This window comes from Schistocerca gregaria, chromosome 2 (genome assembly GCF_023897955.1).
Source record: "Schistocerca gregaria isolate iqSchGreg1 chromosome 2, iqSchGreg1.2, whole genome shotgun sequence".
In the NCBI taxonomy this organism is placed as follows: Eukaryota; Metazoa; Arthropoda; class Insecta; order Orthoptera; family Acrididae; genus Schistocerca; species Schistocerca gregaria.
In genome coordinates, this window is record NC_064921.1 from 445,859,754 (window position 1) to 445,874,884 (window position 15,131).

The 15,131-nt window shown below is 38.6% G+C and overlaps 1 protein-coding gene across 3 annotated transcripts in view; it reads right to left on the reverse strand.

The window, feature by feature from the left end:
- Positions 1-340: 340 nt before the first annotated feature.
- Positions 341-15,131, reverse strand: part of LOC126325417 (myeloid leukemia factor) — a 135,999-nt gene continuing 121,208 nt past the window's right edge. For 2 of the 3 annotated variants that reach the window (XM_049995172.1, XM_049995173.1), the window contains one exon: positions 341-1,017. In XM_049995172.1, the coding sequence (XP_049851129.1) occupies positions 906-1,017 (112 nt within the window). In that variant the 3' untranslated portion in view covers positions 341-905. The remainder of the gene's footprint in view (positions 1,018-15,131) is intronic. The other variant, XM_049995174.1, reaches the window with a different exon arrangement.

The window sequence follows — 15,131 nt, forward strand, 5'->3', positions numbered from 1 at the left end:
TGTACCTACTTCTGAATCAACTGGGAGAAAAAAGAAATCTGCACTAAACATTCAGCAATTAGTTTCACAATATCGATTCTGACTTATTCAGGGTGTCACATCTACCACTCTACAAAACTTATGTCATTCCCAGAACATTTTGATTTGAATGTCCCTCTACAAGCTAGCAGATATGCCTATTGTGCAGACCAAGAGTTGGAAATATTAAATTAATAAATAAAATTTAAAATTCATTCACCTGTGCTCCTGACATGCAAACAACACAATTACAAGTTTTAAGACTTTTGGTACTGAATATATTATAATATATGCACAAATGCTCTTCCAAAGGAAACGGACATCAAATTCAGCCGAACTTTATTTTAATCATATAACAACTTGCATACACGCGCACACACACAAAACCTTAAGGGGAATAATACAACCTTGGTGAATAATAGTTATGTATCACTGTTACAATAATGACGGCAATTTAGAATGTTTGCTTAGTACCAACGTCTATGAGCTGCTAAATATTAAAAACTGACATTTTATCAACAAATTAAAACTGCATGCCATATGGACAGTTCCTATATATATTTGGAAACATGCTAGCCTTTATATAATACAATAGTAACTGAAAGCACATTTTGTTCATGTACTGTGCTGAAGATCCATAAACATACTTTTGAAAAGGAAGTGGGGTAGCACAAATTCTAGGGAAACATAGGACAAGGAAAGATTCTCTTAAACAGCAAAGTGATTTTGTAATACATTTTAAGACTAATGTCTAGACATTGAATAATACAATACACACATACACTAATCCCTGAAGATGGTATACAGCCTCCAATCATAAGGGGAACAACAGTTCTAACTTGTAAAACAGAAGTAGTAGTAAATACAGCCATGAAGAATTTAGGTGACTAAGGGTTCTCGTTGGAAGTGCTGCTGGAGGACTTCAGAGATTTGTTGCTCCTCTCCAATAGGGATTCAGGTTCATGATCTCGCTTCCGGGAACGTTCCTTTGAGTGTATGCTGAAACAAAAAATTACATAAATGCAACATTCCTGAATACCAGTGTCAACAAATTTGTGTTTTTTTCTTTTTTCCAGCAACAATTTCCAAACAATCACAGATCTATAGTTACTGGGAGTGAGTGAGTGAGAGAGAGAGAGAGAGAGAGAGAGAGAGAGAGAGAGAGAGAGAGAGAGAGAGAGCACACAGACACCAGCAGTTAAAGTGTTTTAAAGTCACCTATATAGAATGGACAACAAGCTTACAAACTAAATTCTAATCTTAGCTAGGTGTTGTGGATTTTCATCAATGAAGCCTACAGAAGTTAACGAAGGCTTGAAAGAAATTGGCATTTAGTAATAATTTGAGACTGAAAACATGAAAATCCTAATTCACTAATCCAAATTTGCTGAGAATCCTGATCACCAACGTTCAGGACAGACAGCAAAACTTAAACAAGGAACACAATCAATGGGAGAAGAGATACAAGAAAAAAGAAGTGACAAGGAGGTTCAAACAAACTTACTAGTTAGACACAATAAAGAAAGAACAAGAAAATAAACGTAAAAAATGCTAATTATAGTGGTATTGTGTCCCTATAGAACCAGTATTTCTTCACAAATGCTGCTTCTCAAATATGTACAAACAAGCCTGTTTCAGAGAATTTGTTTTACCAATATCACTTTCTTTATAGATTTGACGTAACTGTTCTCAGGTAATTTAATCCCACATCACCTGTAGAATTATCACATGAAACTTTCTTTACTACGCAGCTGGTTCAGCTCTACCAAGTTCTTGCTGCATCTTCCATGAAGTTCTAACCTTGACTGTAGTAATAACAATTAAAATTACCCATTACTCATAGATAAACAGACATGAAATGTTCGTCTTCTGCTTTCTTTGTTTCCATTGTTCTTACATTTAATAATGGTAAATCATCTGTGTGAATAAGGAAAGCAATGTTGTAATATAACTGGTACTACATCTCTGTGTGTCAACATGTGTTCAGTTGTGCCTAGCTATTAACACTGAAGTGTCCTGAGCCAAGACCTGTAAAGTAAACGAAAGCTTCGAAGACATAGTCGCCCTTGTATAATTCATATACCCCTAAAGCAGCTCTGCTTAAATACAAGACTGAAAGCACTGTAACCTAAATGAAAGAGGCTCCCTATTAGGAAGCTACTATAGGGTTTCATTTTGACACTTTCCACAAGATATCATGATAAAGCAAAGAGAGAAGAAACTGACTGTTCTTGACCAAGCATTTAAATATTTATTAATCCAAATAAAATATAAATCAAATTTTTCCTACAAAGCTAGGAGCCTATAGAGTGACAGAGGGTGAGGAAATGGGTGATGAAGGGGTGGTGGGGAGGAAATGGGTGATGAAGGGGTGGATTTTGCAAGCAGGCAAAAACAGCCAGAATATGTTGGCAATTACATTGCACTGAAGCCATAAATGATACTTCATACATGTGGAAATGGGTGATGAAGGGGTGGGGGGGGGGGGGGGGGGGGGGAGGAAATGGGTGATGAAGGGGGGGATTTTGCAAGCAGGCAAAAACAGCCAGAATTATGTTGGCAATTACATTGCACTGAAGCCATAAATGATACTTCATACATGTAACTAACTACATAAATGTTCAGGAGATACTATAGAGGGAAACAAACAAGAATAATGCAAGGGGGCAGCAGCCTTTTCAGTAGTTGCAGGGGCAACAGTCTGGATGATTGATTGATCTGGCCTTGCAACATTAACCAAAACGGCCTTGCTGTGCTGGTACTGCGAACGGCTGAAAACAAGGGGAAACTGCGGCCGTAATTTTTCCCGAGGGCATGCAGCTTTACTGTATGATTAAATGATGATGGCATCCTCTTGGGTAAAATATTACAGAGGTAAAATAGTCCCCATTGGGATCTCCGGGCGGGGACTACTCAGGACGACGTCGTTATCAGGAGATAGAAAACTGGCGTTCTACGGATCGGAGCGTGGAATGTCAGATCACTTAATCGGACAGGTAGGTTAGAAAATTTAAAAAGGGAAATGGATAGGTTAAAGTTAGATATAGTGGGAATTAGTGAAGTTTGGTGGCAGGAGGAACAAGACTTCTGGTCAGGTGACTACAGGGTTATAAACACAAAATCAAATAGGGGTAATGCAGGAGTAGGTTTAATAATGAATACAAAAATAGGAGTGTGGGTAAGTTACTACAAATAGCAAAGTGAACGCATTATTGTGGCCAAGATAGATACGAAGCCCACACCTACTACAGTAGTACAAGTTTATATGCCAACTAGCTCTGCAGATGACGAAGAAATTGAAGAAATGTACGATGAAATAAAAGAGATTATTCAGATAGTGAAGGGAGACGAAAATTTAATAGTAATGGGTGACTGGAATTCGAGTGTAGGAAAAGGGAGAGAAGGAAACATAGTAGGTGAATATGGATTGGGGCTAAGAAATGAAAGAGGAAGCCGCCTAGTAGAATTTTGCACAGAGCACAACTTAATCATAGCTAACACTTGGTTTAAGAATCATGAAAGAAGGTTGTATACGTGGAAGAACCCTGGAGATACTAAAAGGTATCAGATAGATTATATAATGGTAAGACAGAGATTTAGGAACCAGGCTTTAAGTTGTAAGACATTTCCAGGGGCAGATGTGGACTCTGACCACAATCTATTGGTTATGACCTGTAGATTAAAACTGAAGAAACTGCAAAAATGTGGGAAATTAAGGAGATGGGACCTGGATAAACTGAAAGAACCAGAGATTGTACAGAGTTTCAGGGGGAGCATAAGGGAACAATTGACAGGAATAGGGGAAAGAAATACAGTAGAAGAAGAATGGGTAGCTCTGAGGGATGTAGTAGTGAAGGCAGCAGAGGATAAAGTAGGTACAAAGACGAGGGCTGCTAGAAATCCTTGGGTAACAGAAGAAATATTGAATTTAATTGATGAAAGGAGAAAATATAAAAATGCAGTAAATGAAGCAGGCAAAAAGGAATACAAACGTCTCAAAAATGAGATCGACAGGAAGTGCAAAATGGCTAAACAGGGATGGCTAGAGGACAAATGTAAGGATGTAGAAGCTTATCTCACTAGGGGTAAGATAGATACTGCCTACAGGAAAATTAAAGAGACCTTTGGAGAGAAGAGAACCACGTGTATGAATATCAAGAGCTCAGATGGCAGCCCAGTTCTAAGCAAAGAAGGGAAGGCAGAAAGGTGGAAGGAGTATATAGAAGGTTTATACAAGGGCGATGTACTTGAGGACAATATTATGGAAATGGAAGAGGATATAGATGAAGACGAAATGGGAGATACGATACTGCGTGAAGAGTTTGACAGAGCACAGAAAGACCTGAGTCGAAACAAGGCCCCGGGAATAGACAACATTCCATTACAACTACTGAAGGCCTTGGGAGAGCCAGTCGTGACAAAACTCTACCATCTGGTGAGCAAGATGTATGAGACAGGCGAAATACCCTCAGACTTCAAGAAGAATATAATAATTCCAATCCCAAAGAAAGAAGGTGCTGACAGATATGAAAATTACCGAACTATCAGTTTAATAAGTCACAGCTGCAAAATACTAACGCGAATTCTTTACAGACGAATGGAAAAACTGGTTTATGCGGACCTCAGGGAGCATCAGTTTGGATTCCGTCGAAATGTTGGAACACGTATGGCAATATTGACCTTAGACTTACCTTAGAAGAAAGATTAAGAAAAGGCAAACCTACGTTTCTTGCATTTGTAGACTTAGAGAAAGCTTTTGACAATGTTGACTGGAATACTCTCTTTCAAATTCTAAAGGTGGCAGGGGTAAAATACAGGAGCGAAAGGCTATTTATAATTTGTACAGAAACCAGATGGCAGTCATAAGAGTCGAGGGGCATGAAAGGGAAGCAGTGGTTGGGAAAGGAGTGAGACAGGGTTGTAGCCTCTCCCCGATGTTATTCAATCTGTATATTGAGCAAGCAGTAAAGGAAACAAAAGAAAAATTTGGAGTAGGTATTAAAATTCATGGAGACTAAGTAAAAACTTTGAGGTTCGCCGATGACATTGTAATTCTGTCAGAGACGGCAAAGGACTTGGATGAGCAGTTGAACGGAATGGAAAGTGTCTTGAAAGGAGGATATAAGATGAACATTAACAAAAGCAAAACGAGGATAATGGAATGTAGTCAAATTAAATCGGGTGATGCTGAGGGAATTAGATTAGGAAATGAGACACTTAAAGTAGTAAAGGAGTTTTGCTATTTAGGAAGTAAAATAACTGATGATGGTCGAAGTAGAGAGGATATAAAATGTAGACTGGCAATGGCAAGGAAAGCCTTTCTGAAGAAGAGAAATTTGTTAACATCGAATATAGATTTATGTATCAGGAAGTCATTTCTGAAAGTATTTGTTTGGAGTGTAGCCATGTATGGAAGTGAAACATGGACGATAACTAGTTTGGACAAGAAGAGAATAGAAGCTTTCGAAATGTGGTGCTACAGAAGAATACTGAAGATAAGGTGGATAGATCACGTAACTAATGAGGAGGTATTGAATAGGATTGGGGAGAAGAGAAGTTTGTGGCACAACTTGACTAGAAGAAGGGATTGGTTGGTAGGACATGTTTTGAGGCATCAAGGGATCACAAATTTAGCATTGGAGGGCAGCGTGGAGGGTAAAAATCGTAGAGGGAGACCGAGAGATGAGTACACTAAGCAGATTCAGAAGGATGTAGGTTGCAGTAGGTACTGGGAGATGAAGCAGCTTGCACAGGATAGAGTAGCATGGAGAGCTGCATCAAACCAGTCTCAGGACTGAAGACAACAACAACAACAACAACAATGCAAAATACTTGACTTACAATTAATATATAGATACAAACATTGACCAAGAGAGCTATGTATAGCCAATAATCCTGCAACGACCATAGCTTCATAACTAGTATCACCTGTCACCAACAAAAGCAGTTTTAACCTGAACTACTCATCAGCTGCTACTATTAGCATTTCTAAGAAGAAAAATCCTCTCATCACACTCACACGGTAGTTACCCACTGCACCCAATAGTTTGTTACAGCATTAAAATGAATGGAAAACAAACAAGTTAGGCTTACAAAATAAAAGAAGAAAGTTGGCTGTAATTCTCTTTAGACATGGATGAAAGGAAGACATTACAAAACCCCATGTATCTACAATACATCTATGAACTTGCAAGTAGACAGAGAGATGAGAGCAACAGGAGAGTAGCTTAGGATCCCTGTTATTGGTAATCAGACCAGGCCCAATTTTTTGAATTTTGGTAATCAGACCAGGCCCAATTTTTTGAATTTTGAGTTTCCCGTTCACGAAGTTATTGTTAAAGTCCACAAAAAAAACCCGCCTTGGCTACTGTAACTTTTTCTCACTGGGTACCCCATGATTTTTAGCAACAAATTTACTATGTGTGGAAATGTGTGTGGGTCACTCCATTGACCTTTTACATTTGATGCATCATTCATTTTTTACCAACTTATCCTGGAGACTTTAGGACAAATTTACCAGTTGTTATTTTCCCCCCTCCTCAAACTGCACATTGTTCTTGTACTCCTTGGAAACAACGGACATATCTATGCAGTACAGTTTTAATGCTGTTCAAACATTTCTTAAATTATATTTCACAGTTGCCTACAGTCAGTATTCACCAAATGTGGCAGCCATTTTGCACAATTCCTTCTAATAGTTATATATTAACATAAAATGGTACAAATACATTTGAATTTAGCAGATCATTCCTTAAACTGTTAAAATGTCGGGTGTACTCGCCTTATAATGGGTCACAGACTAATGATTAATTGGTCTTGGTGGTAAAATATCTAAAATAGAAACTCAAGATAGCATTACTTCAAATGAATCACAGTGAAGTGCCCAACACCACTGCTTCATATACTCATATCCAAAAATATGTAAAGTGAAATTCCCGGATTTTTCCAGGATTTCTGGTTAAAAATACACTTCCTCCCAGATGAAAATACACTTTTTCCGTGTCGAGTAACAGTATACTTTTCCTCATAACTGTAAAATTTATCAATACTTTTAATCTTTGTGGTTTTGTACACTGGCGTAGAATTTCCTGAAACTCAGGGGAGAAAACACGTTTTGGAAAGATGTCTGACGTTAAGCAACATGTACACTGCATATTTTTGTATTACGAAAGTATGAATTCGAATGCCATCAACCACCACATGTTACTTTCCGAAGGATTGAAATTGAGACTGCGATGCGGTTTTGTAAGCCAGTTGTAGCTCGTGTCATGCGATCTCGTCAGCCAATGACAGCGGATATTCAGAGCAAAGGACACTTTATGTAGTCACCCAATAGCAACATCACAGTTAAGTAGCGTGAACACACAAATAGGAAAAGGTAATGGATTAAATTGGTACATGGAGTGTCGCTACAACAAAAGAAAAGCTTTTACGTACAGTATTGGTCTCCAAGATTAATAAGCTGCAAGAAGCTTTCACACATGTTTATCTTTTCTGTGCGTGTTACACTGTAAGACATATCACAAAAAATGTGCCAGTAAAAATTTTGACGACAACATAAATGTCTGGGCTCGACGACATATATGTCTGGGCTCGAAAATATTCTAAATGGTCGTCCTCAAGAATTTGATTTTTGAATGAGAGTCAAACGCTCTGTGGTTTAAGAAATTCATCAAAAATTTGCACACAGAGTTCATCTTATGTAAAAGGAAATTTAATTTACTTGAAAGGTACGCTTCTTAAACAACAATTCGGAATATTTTGCCGTGACCTGTTAGAAAGAGATTCGTTTCAGCAGCTGCGCCAGATGACAGGCATCGCCGCGCTTGAGCAACTACAATAACGCAGGAAGCCTGTACGTTCGCACGTGAAAAACATTGAAAGATCTTACGTTATGCCATAACAGAAACAAGACATCCGAGGATACACCAAGAGCATGGGAATTTTGTGAACAATACTAAAATGCATAATTCGGCTTAAAGTGCACATTCATATGCCCAGATTCAGATGTAAATTTTCTTGGAGTGCCAGTACCGTATTATCTCATGTTAGGTTCTTTATTATGACATACATGCTAGAAGATGAAAACGTGAACTTAAAATGTTGCTAGCAGTTGAAACTAGCCAATGGTGTGAAATTAAACACTTTGTTTCAAATAAATTGCCTGCCTCAGCAGAAAAGATTAATGAAAGTCAAATTTCTGTAACAAATCGACAAAAAGAACTTCATTGATCTGCAAGGTGATGAACGCTTCCCTGTCAGAAAGGTGGAAACAAAATAAAATCTGAAACTAAGAACATATTTTCGCCCTCTGTAATTATGTGAGTGTATTTTAGTTCACTTGATAGCTCCTGGCTATAGAAATCCGTTTTCTCTTCATTTGACGTGAGAGAAATACACGAAGACGAAACAGCAAAATCACTTAACGTAAACACAGGTCACATGGAGACTACCACCTCCCACTACAACTCAGACTGATCTGTGCATCAGGTCCGGATCTACAATATTTCTGAACCGGGGCAATATTAGATAGTGGTGCTCCCCCTCCCTCAAGTGTTTGAGGTAGGATGTCAAATATTTAAAAAATCGAATTTTCAAAAGTGTCTTCATTCTGTAGCGCACATCTTTCTGAAGAGTGATACATAAAAGATATATGTTGAAGGGAACTTAAGACATGTTATTTGGTCTCAAGTTTGCTGAAGTGCAGTGCCATGCCTCTTCACAAAGCATTCTTCCATTACACGTCTCTATTTTGCTCTGTGGAATTCAAACGTGTAATATTTTGTAATGGATGCCATCAAACTACATTCAGGCCAGTGGAAATTAAAATGTCCTGTGGTGCCTCTCCCGCTCCCAGTCGGCCGGTTTGGCGTCTTGACCCTCTTCAAAAAATCTCCAGAACAAGAACGCTTCAGAAAATTTGCAGTGTTTTGTGCCTATTAGCTAATAACTTGCTGTTTTGTGTGACAAAATTAAATATAGGATATATAAATTGAGTAAAGACATGAGACAAGCAGGACAGTACACATTTCTTCAATCCGTAAGTCCTAGCTTCTCTCTCTCTCTCTCTCTCTCTAATCTTGCCTCAGCTTTATATGGCGTACTTTCCTTTTTGGGAAAGAATCTATTACCCGATCAAAGTTCGTGAACATTATGCTACATGAAAAAACGAAATGTTGTTATCTAATACTAGAAAAGCTGTTGTTAATACAAATAGTACCAAGACTGGTCTGCTAGATGAAATGAAACAATGGTCATTTTTATAACACGACAGAATATAATTCACGAAATACCAATATCTAATGCCTATTAGGCCGACTACAAGCAAGAAGTTTTGTGTTAGGAAATAGTTTCACATTTCATTATACTCTCTAGCTTCTGAAGCATGAGATCGAAAAGTAGTAGTAAGAAATTTATATAAAAATTTAAATAATCGCATGCTTCCGTAATTTGTGAGAGTCCCTGTTTCTTCTCCCTTCTCGTTCTAACAAACAATCCTGTCATCACTAATTCTGTAACTATTCCTGCCAGTGTCAAAATTTATTCTCTGGTTAACTTCACTAATCCTGTCATAATCACTGGTTTTATTACCCTGCATTTATTACATGTTTGTACAACTCCCAGAACAGAACTTAGCGGCTGCTAGCCAGGGACTGTATATCTGGCCCTTAGTGGTGTAGCGATCAGGCCAAAAAGTTTGTCAAAATTTCATTTTCTTGGATACACGGAGAAGACAATACGTAATCTGTTAGTCGTTTATTTCCCCAATGGCAGCCTGACTCAATGGAATTCGCTAGTAATTATAACAACGCTCACGTTTGCAAACCCAGTCAACCACATACACAGTGATTGTCATTCATCCTTTCGGCTTTTTCGCTCAGCTTGTATAGACACATCCCTTTTGTCTGCAGCAAAGTTTATTTCTAGATGCGATGGGGATTCCCCTGACAAACGTCAAGTACACTATGCACACATTCAGAAATCAACTGACAATTCATTCGAAAATCAACTTAGAATTTGATCAAAAATGTTCAAAAACCAAGAGGGATGCATTCAAAATCATATGAGTAATCGACAGACCAATGTGCGCTGGTTCTGCTATGAGACTCTTGATGACCAATATGGGCAAAAATAATGTGGGAAAGATGAAATTGAACAATGTGAAATATCATCTGTTTCACACAATGTTATTCAAGTTTACTCTTCAACAAGTGAAGAGAAGCATACATCAATGGTAAAGACTGTCCTTGACACTCATCTTTTCAGACAAAATAAATAAAAATTAAATACGACGGAGGCTGACGTACTTTCCCAGGAATAAATGAAGCAAAGGAGTAAGTAATGAATTTTTAGTACTAAAGAATAACCAGCTACACATCTAAAATGGATAGGATAAGATAGCACAGGGATTGAAATAATTCTGGCATCTACGCATATCAAAGAACATTGGCAGCAGCATGGCAAAAACACAGAATAAAATCACATTAAACATTGATCAACTATATTTTACTACAGTCTACAACCTTGAAAAGCAGTTAGTGGAACCATTCGAAATATGATTCTGCAAAAAGATCTTGAGAAGTGAATCAACTGGGAAAGGGAGGGGAAGAGAATAAACAACAGAACATGTGAGCAAAGGCAACTACCCACCCAGAGCAGAGGAGGGTTTGGGACCATCGTTGAAAACAACCTATGCAAGGAATGACCAGTATGACAAAGACATAGTAATTTGTCAGGTATTCCTGTGTTGGCATTATTAACACCTTCTGAAACGGGAGAATCTGCAGTAAAACTGCCAGCAAAGAGGATGACGGCCAACAATATCTTGTTATGTTACAAAACTTGTTGCTTCCAAGGCTGGAAGAGGGCAGCTTCATTTTCAAAAATATGGAGCACCCCTTCAATGGAGTCAACATGTATGGGAATATCTGAATGAAACTAGACCGAGTCACTGGATTGGTCATCAAACAGCTGGCATGTTAACACTTCTCCACTGGCCTCCTCGAACACTACATTTGACATCCTGCAACTATTTCCTGCGGTGTTTCATTACACACAATGTTTACGCACCAAATGACCACAGAATCATGAGGAGTTTTGATACCCTATCTGTACTGCCATAACATCGCTGAATATGGATGTGCTTACCTGAGTGTGGGAGGCATTTGAGTACTGATGCAGTATTATTCGTGTTGCTGATGGAGGACATACTGAATATCTGTACTCTAAAACATGAGCTGTTCATAAATGTGTGTCTGAAATTTCACAATTGTTTGTCTTAAGATTCAATATAAATACGTATATTCTGTTTGAAACACCCTTCATTTCAAGACGCAGTAGTTCAGAATTTAAGAGTAACAATGCTTGCAACCTAAACACACACATTTCTCACAAACTAGTAAAATTTTTAAATTTATAAACTATTTCCACACTATTAATTTGTGTTCACAGGAAGTCTTGTTTATAGAAGTGGGACTTCTCATCAGATACTATATGATGTGCCATTGCAGTTTCACCAATTATAAAACTGCTCCAACCTAGCTAAAGCAATATTTGCAAGTACTTCCTTCTCCATATATTATTAGATTTAAGTATGGATGACAAATCTGTTTTCACATTTGAAACTACAACTAGAGTATGTTAAACTTTTTTTCGTCTTCAAAAGATGTGAAATCAGGTTTCAAACATACCACAGAGTGCTATTCTAATACAGAAATTCCAGCAATATTTTACACTTTTTTCCCAACTACGCTGCCAGCCAATATTACCACAGTGTTGAAATTAAAATCTTTCACTCTTTGAAGGTCAATTCACCTTTCAACTTTATCACGTCAATAAGAATTCATTACCATTAACCACACCCCATCACTGCTTCAGTGCATCGATGTGTCAACCCAAGTCAGATGCAAGGCATAAATATTTTGACACAGCTAACACTTGTGAGAGAGCTAAGAGAGAAACTGTAAGACAAGCACACACCAAACTGCCTTCATTGCCCTCTTAACATTAAATAAGATGCAACAGATAGGATGCAACAACACCTATCAGTGACCTGATGGAGCAGTTAGAACTACTGACAAGCAAATTAAGCAAATGTAGCACAGCCAGAGACAGTTGACCACTAGTAATAAACTGGACCAATTACGTTATTATAACTGGTGTGTCTCAGCAAAACCTTCTCTTAGTTCAGGATAAATAACATGACCAGCTGGCTTAGACAGTCGATCAGTAGGATTGATGGAAAAATTTAGAAGATTATGGTTAAGGTCTTAGGAGACCAAACTGCTGAGGTCATTGGTCCCTAAGCCTACACACTAGTTAATCTAACTTATGCTACACACACACACACACACACACACACACACACACACACACACACACGAGGACGCAAACCTCAGGCTTGGAGGGAGGGGGGGGGGGGGGGCCCACGGACCATGACAAGCACCTCAGACGGTGCGGCTAGGATTGATGGCAAACTTCTTGTCATTTGCACTCAATTCTCTGATTATTTTATTGTTAACATCTTGTTTAAGATTGTTCAAGTATTTTCACACTGTGACAGTCATACACTGTATGTCTTGTGTAATGATAGCAGTTCCACAACCACAATTAACCAACGCTGAAGTCCAGGAATGTATCTACCATTAATAGGTAGGCCATGGGTCCTCCCACCACAGTTTCAGTTCAGGCCTCAAGATGCTTTGATCCTTCAGCTTTGTACAGGACAGAGGGCATACCTAACCAGCAGGCCAGGATCAACAAACATCACATCAGACTTCATGGCATACAATAAATACCATGGTCCTCCTGAAGGGACAATTCGGGCAATGACCAGAGGGGGACCGAGCATTCTCAGGGTGACATGTGAATCAATTATACATGCACCTCAGTCACACCTTCTTTGATCTGCCCCATGGAAAGTGCCTTTGGACTGGCATGTGGACACCTGCCAGTCCGGGAGTCAGCTGTCTATGCTGGCTGACAGTGATCTCTAGCAAACACAGTCTACCACGGACGATAGCAGATTTTACTACAGCCTTCATAGCAACTGGGCGACTGAGGCTACAGCGATGAGGTGTATATTGAACAATAAAGTGAGTAGTAACTAATTTTCTTTTATTAGCATGAAACAACGTCTAACAGTTTGCCGGCAAATAAGCTGATAAAACAGTAACATTTCCAGCACAAAAATGGGTGACTCCTACACCATAAAGCTCACTGAAATCCCAAGGAATATGTAATTTCGTGTATATTGAAACACCATTTTGTACTGAGAGGTGTGAGAAAGCTCAAAAGAATGGTGACAGGTTTGCTCCTATATAACTGTACTGAGTTAACTGTCGAACGATAGTTCAGGTGCCAATCTCAATTACAATCAATGGTACTCTCAGCACCAGTAACACTCTGCATGGAAGATATGTTAAATGCATTTATCATAATGCCATCTGATCTATAGGTGACCATCTGGGCAAATATAAGAACTCACTACACTAACTAATACTTGCTACCCCCACCCCACTCCCTTGAAGTGAACAGTAAAAACTGATTGCATTATGTAATTCACAAGCGTCTACAGAAACTTTGATGACTTGGGGAACATACAGGTTTAGAGGGAACCAGAGAGCAGGTTTCCAAATTTCATCCAATTTTGTGGAGCTTGAGATGGTAACTGTGTGCCTGTGCCACTGGCAGTAACATTTCCAAAACACTCCCAACCTGGTCTCCCAGATAAGCTGTTTTATCCACTGTTAATTTTTTCTCAATGTGTTACCAATCTTTAATTGTGACATATTAGCTGTAACTTCCTTGTTGAACAAGAGAGATACATCAATTTTTTTCCTTAAATAACATTTTGCAGTGTGTGTGCGAGCGTGCACTTGCACAACAGCAACATGTGCCGACTGAAGAAATTTGCTTTTGGAAAGAAGTGGGCTTCTTCAGCAGGGGCAAAGGCAGGCAGGCAGACTTTTTAAGCTCACCAGACCAAATATTAACCACCTCCTCTGACTTTGAAGAGCACATTGTCACTTTGATGTGCTATGTATGGACTGTCACTGAATGCAGCTAACTAGCTTCCAAGTGATCAAAAATGGAACTGCTAGCACAGTCTGTTAGCTCATTACAGACTACTGCATATGGTGACACATACACTATCTCAATAGGCCCAACAATGAAGAAACAGCACAGTAGCTGAGTGGAAGATAGTAGTAGGGCCTGACTGCCACAATTTTTTCTCTTTTCAAATGATGCATGGTATCTACTGCACCAACAACTCAATGTGGCATTTAAGCCATGTGGTGAAGATGATAAGTTCACAGGTGATTCATGATGTTTCTCCTACCATCATTTGGGCTTTATACATTAAGGCTAATGCAAACATTAGGCAGGATGTGTATTTTAATATTCTCAGCAAGCAAGTATTTGCCTTTTCTTCTCCATTTAAATGATAAGTATGCTGTGGACAATCCCATCTTTCATGCTGACAACAGCTACATCTGCAAAACTGCATGCAGATTTCTTAATCAGACAAATATTTGCTTTCTCTATTGCCCTTCGACTGGTTGCTATTTCACCTTACCTTAATCTCACAGAGCATGTCTGTTACTATCTGAAACAGAAGTGAAATATAGGACTCAACATCCACGCATTTTGGTAGCTCTCCAGGACAATCATCGAAGTGAATTCAGTTACATGTTACACACATGCAGAAATTTGTGGACACTCCTCCTCACATAATTGAGGCCATTATCAAGACTAGAGGCGATGTTTACACGATTTTAGCATAGTCTCTCCTGGGAGTGACTAATTTGATATATATGTATTCTGTCAGTTCTGAAGGGTTTGTCCTAAACCATAGCAATGCCCTCTCTTGCTTATTTGTCAATACACTTCTCAGTGAAAATTATGGCAATATGTTAATCATTTATATGATACTCTTAAGTGATGTGTTTTACTACAGCCTTACTGGCTATCATGTAACAATGATATGCATTATAAAAAACAATCATGAGATGATATATCAGTATGATAGAAACAATCCTTTGTCAAACAGTAGAAAAATTTAGTCTAGCAGAGTCCATTAGCATACACTGCCAGACGACACTTTGTATATT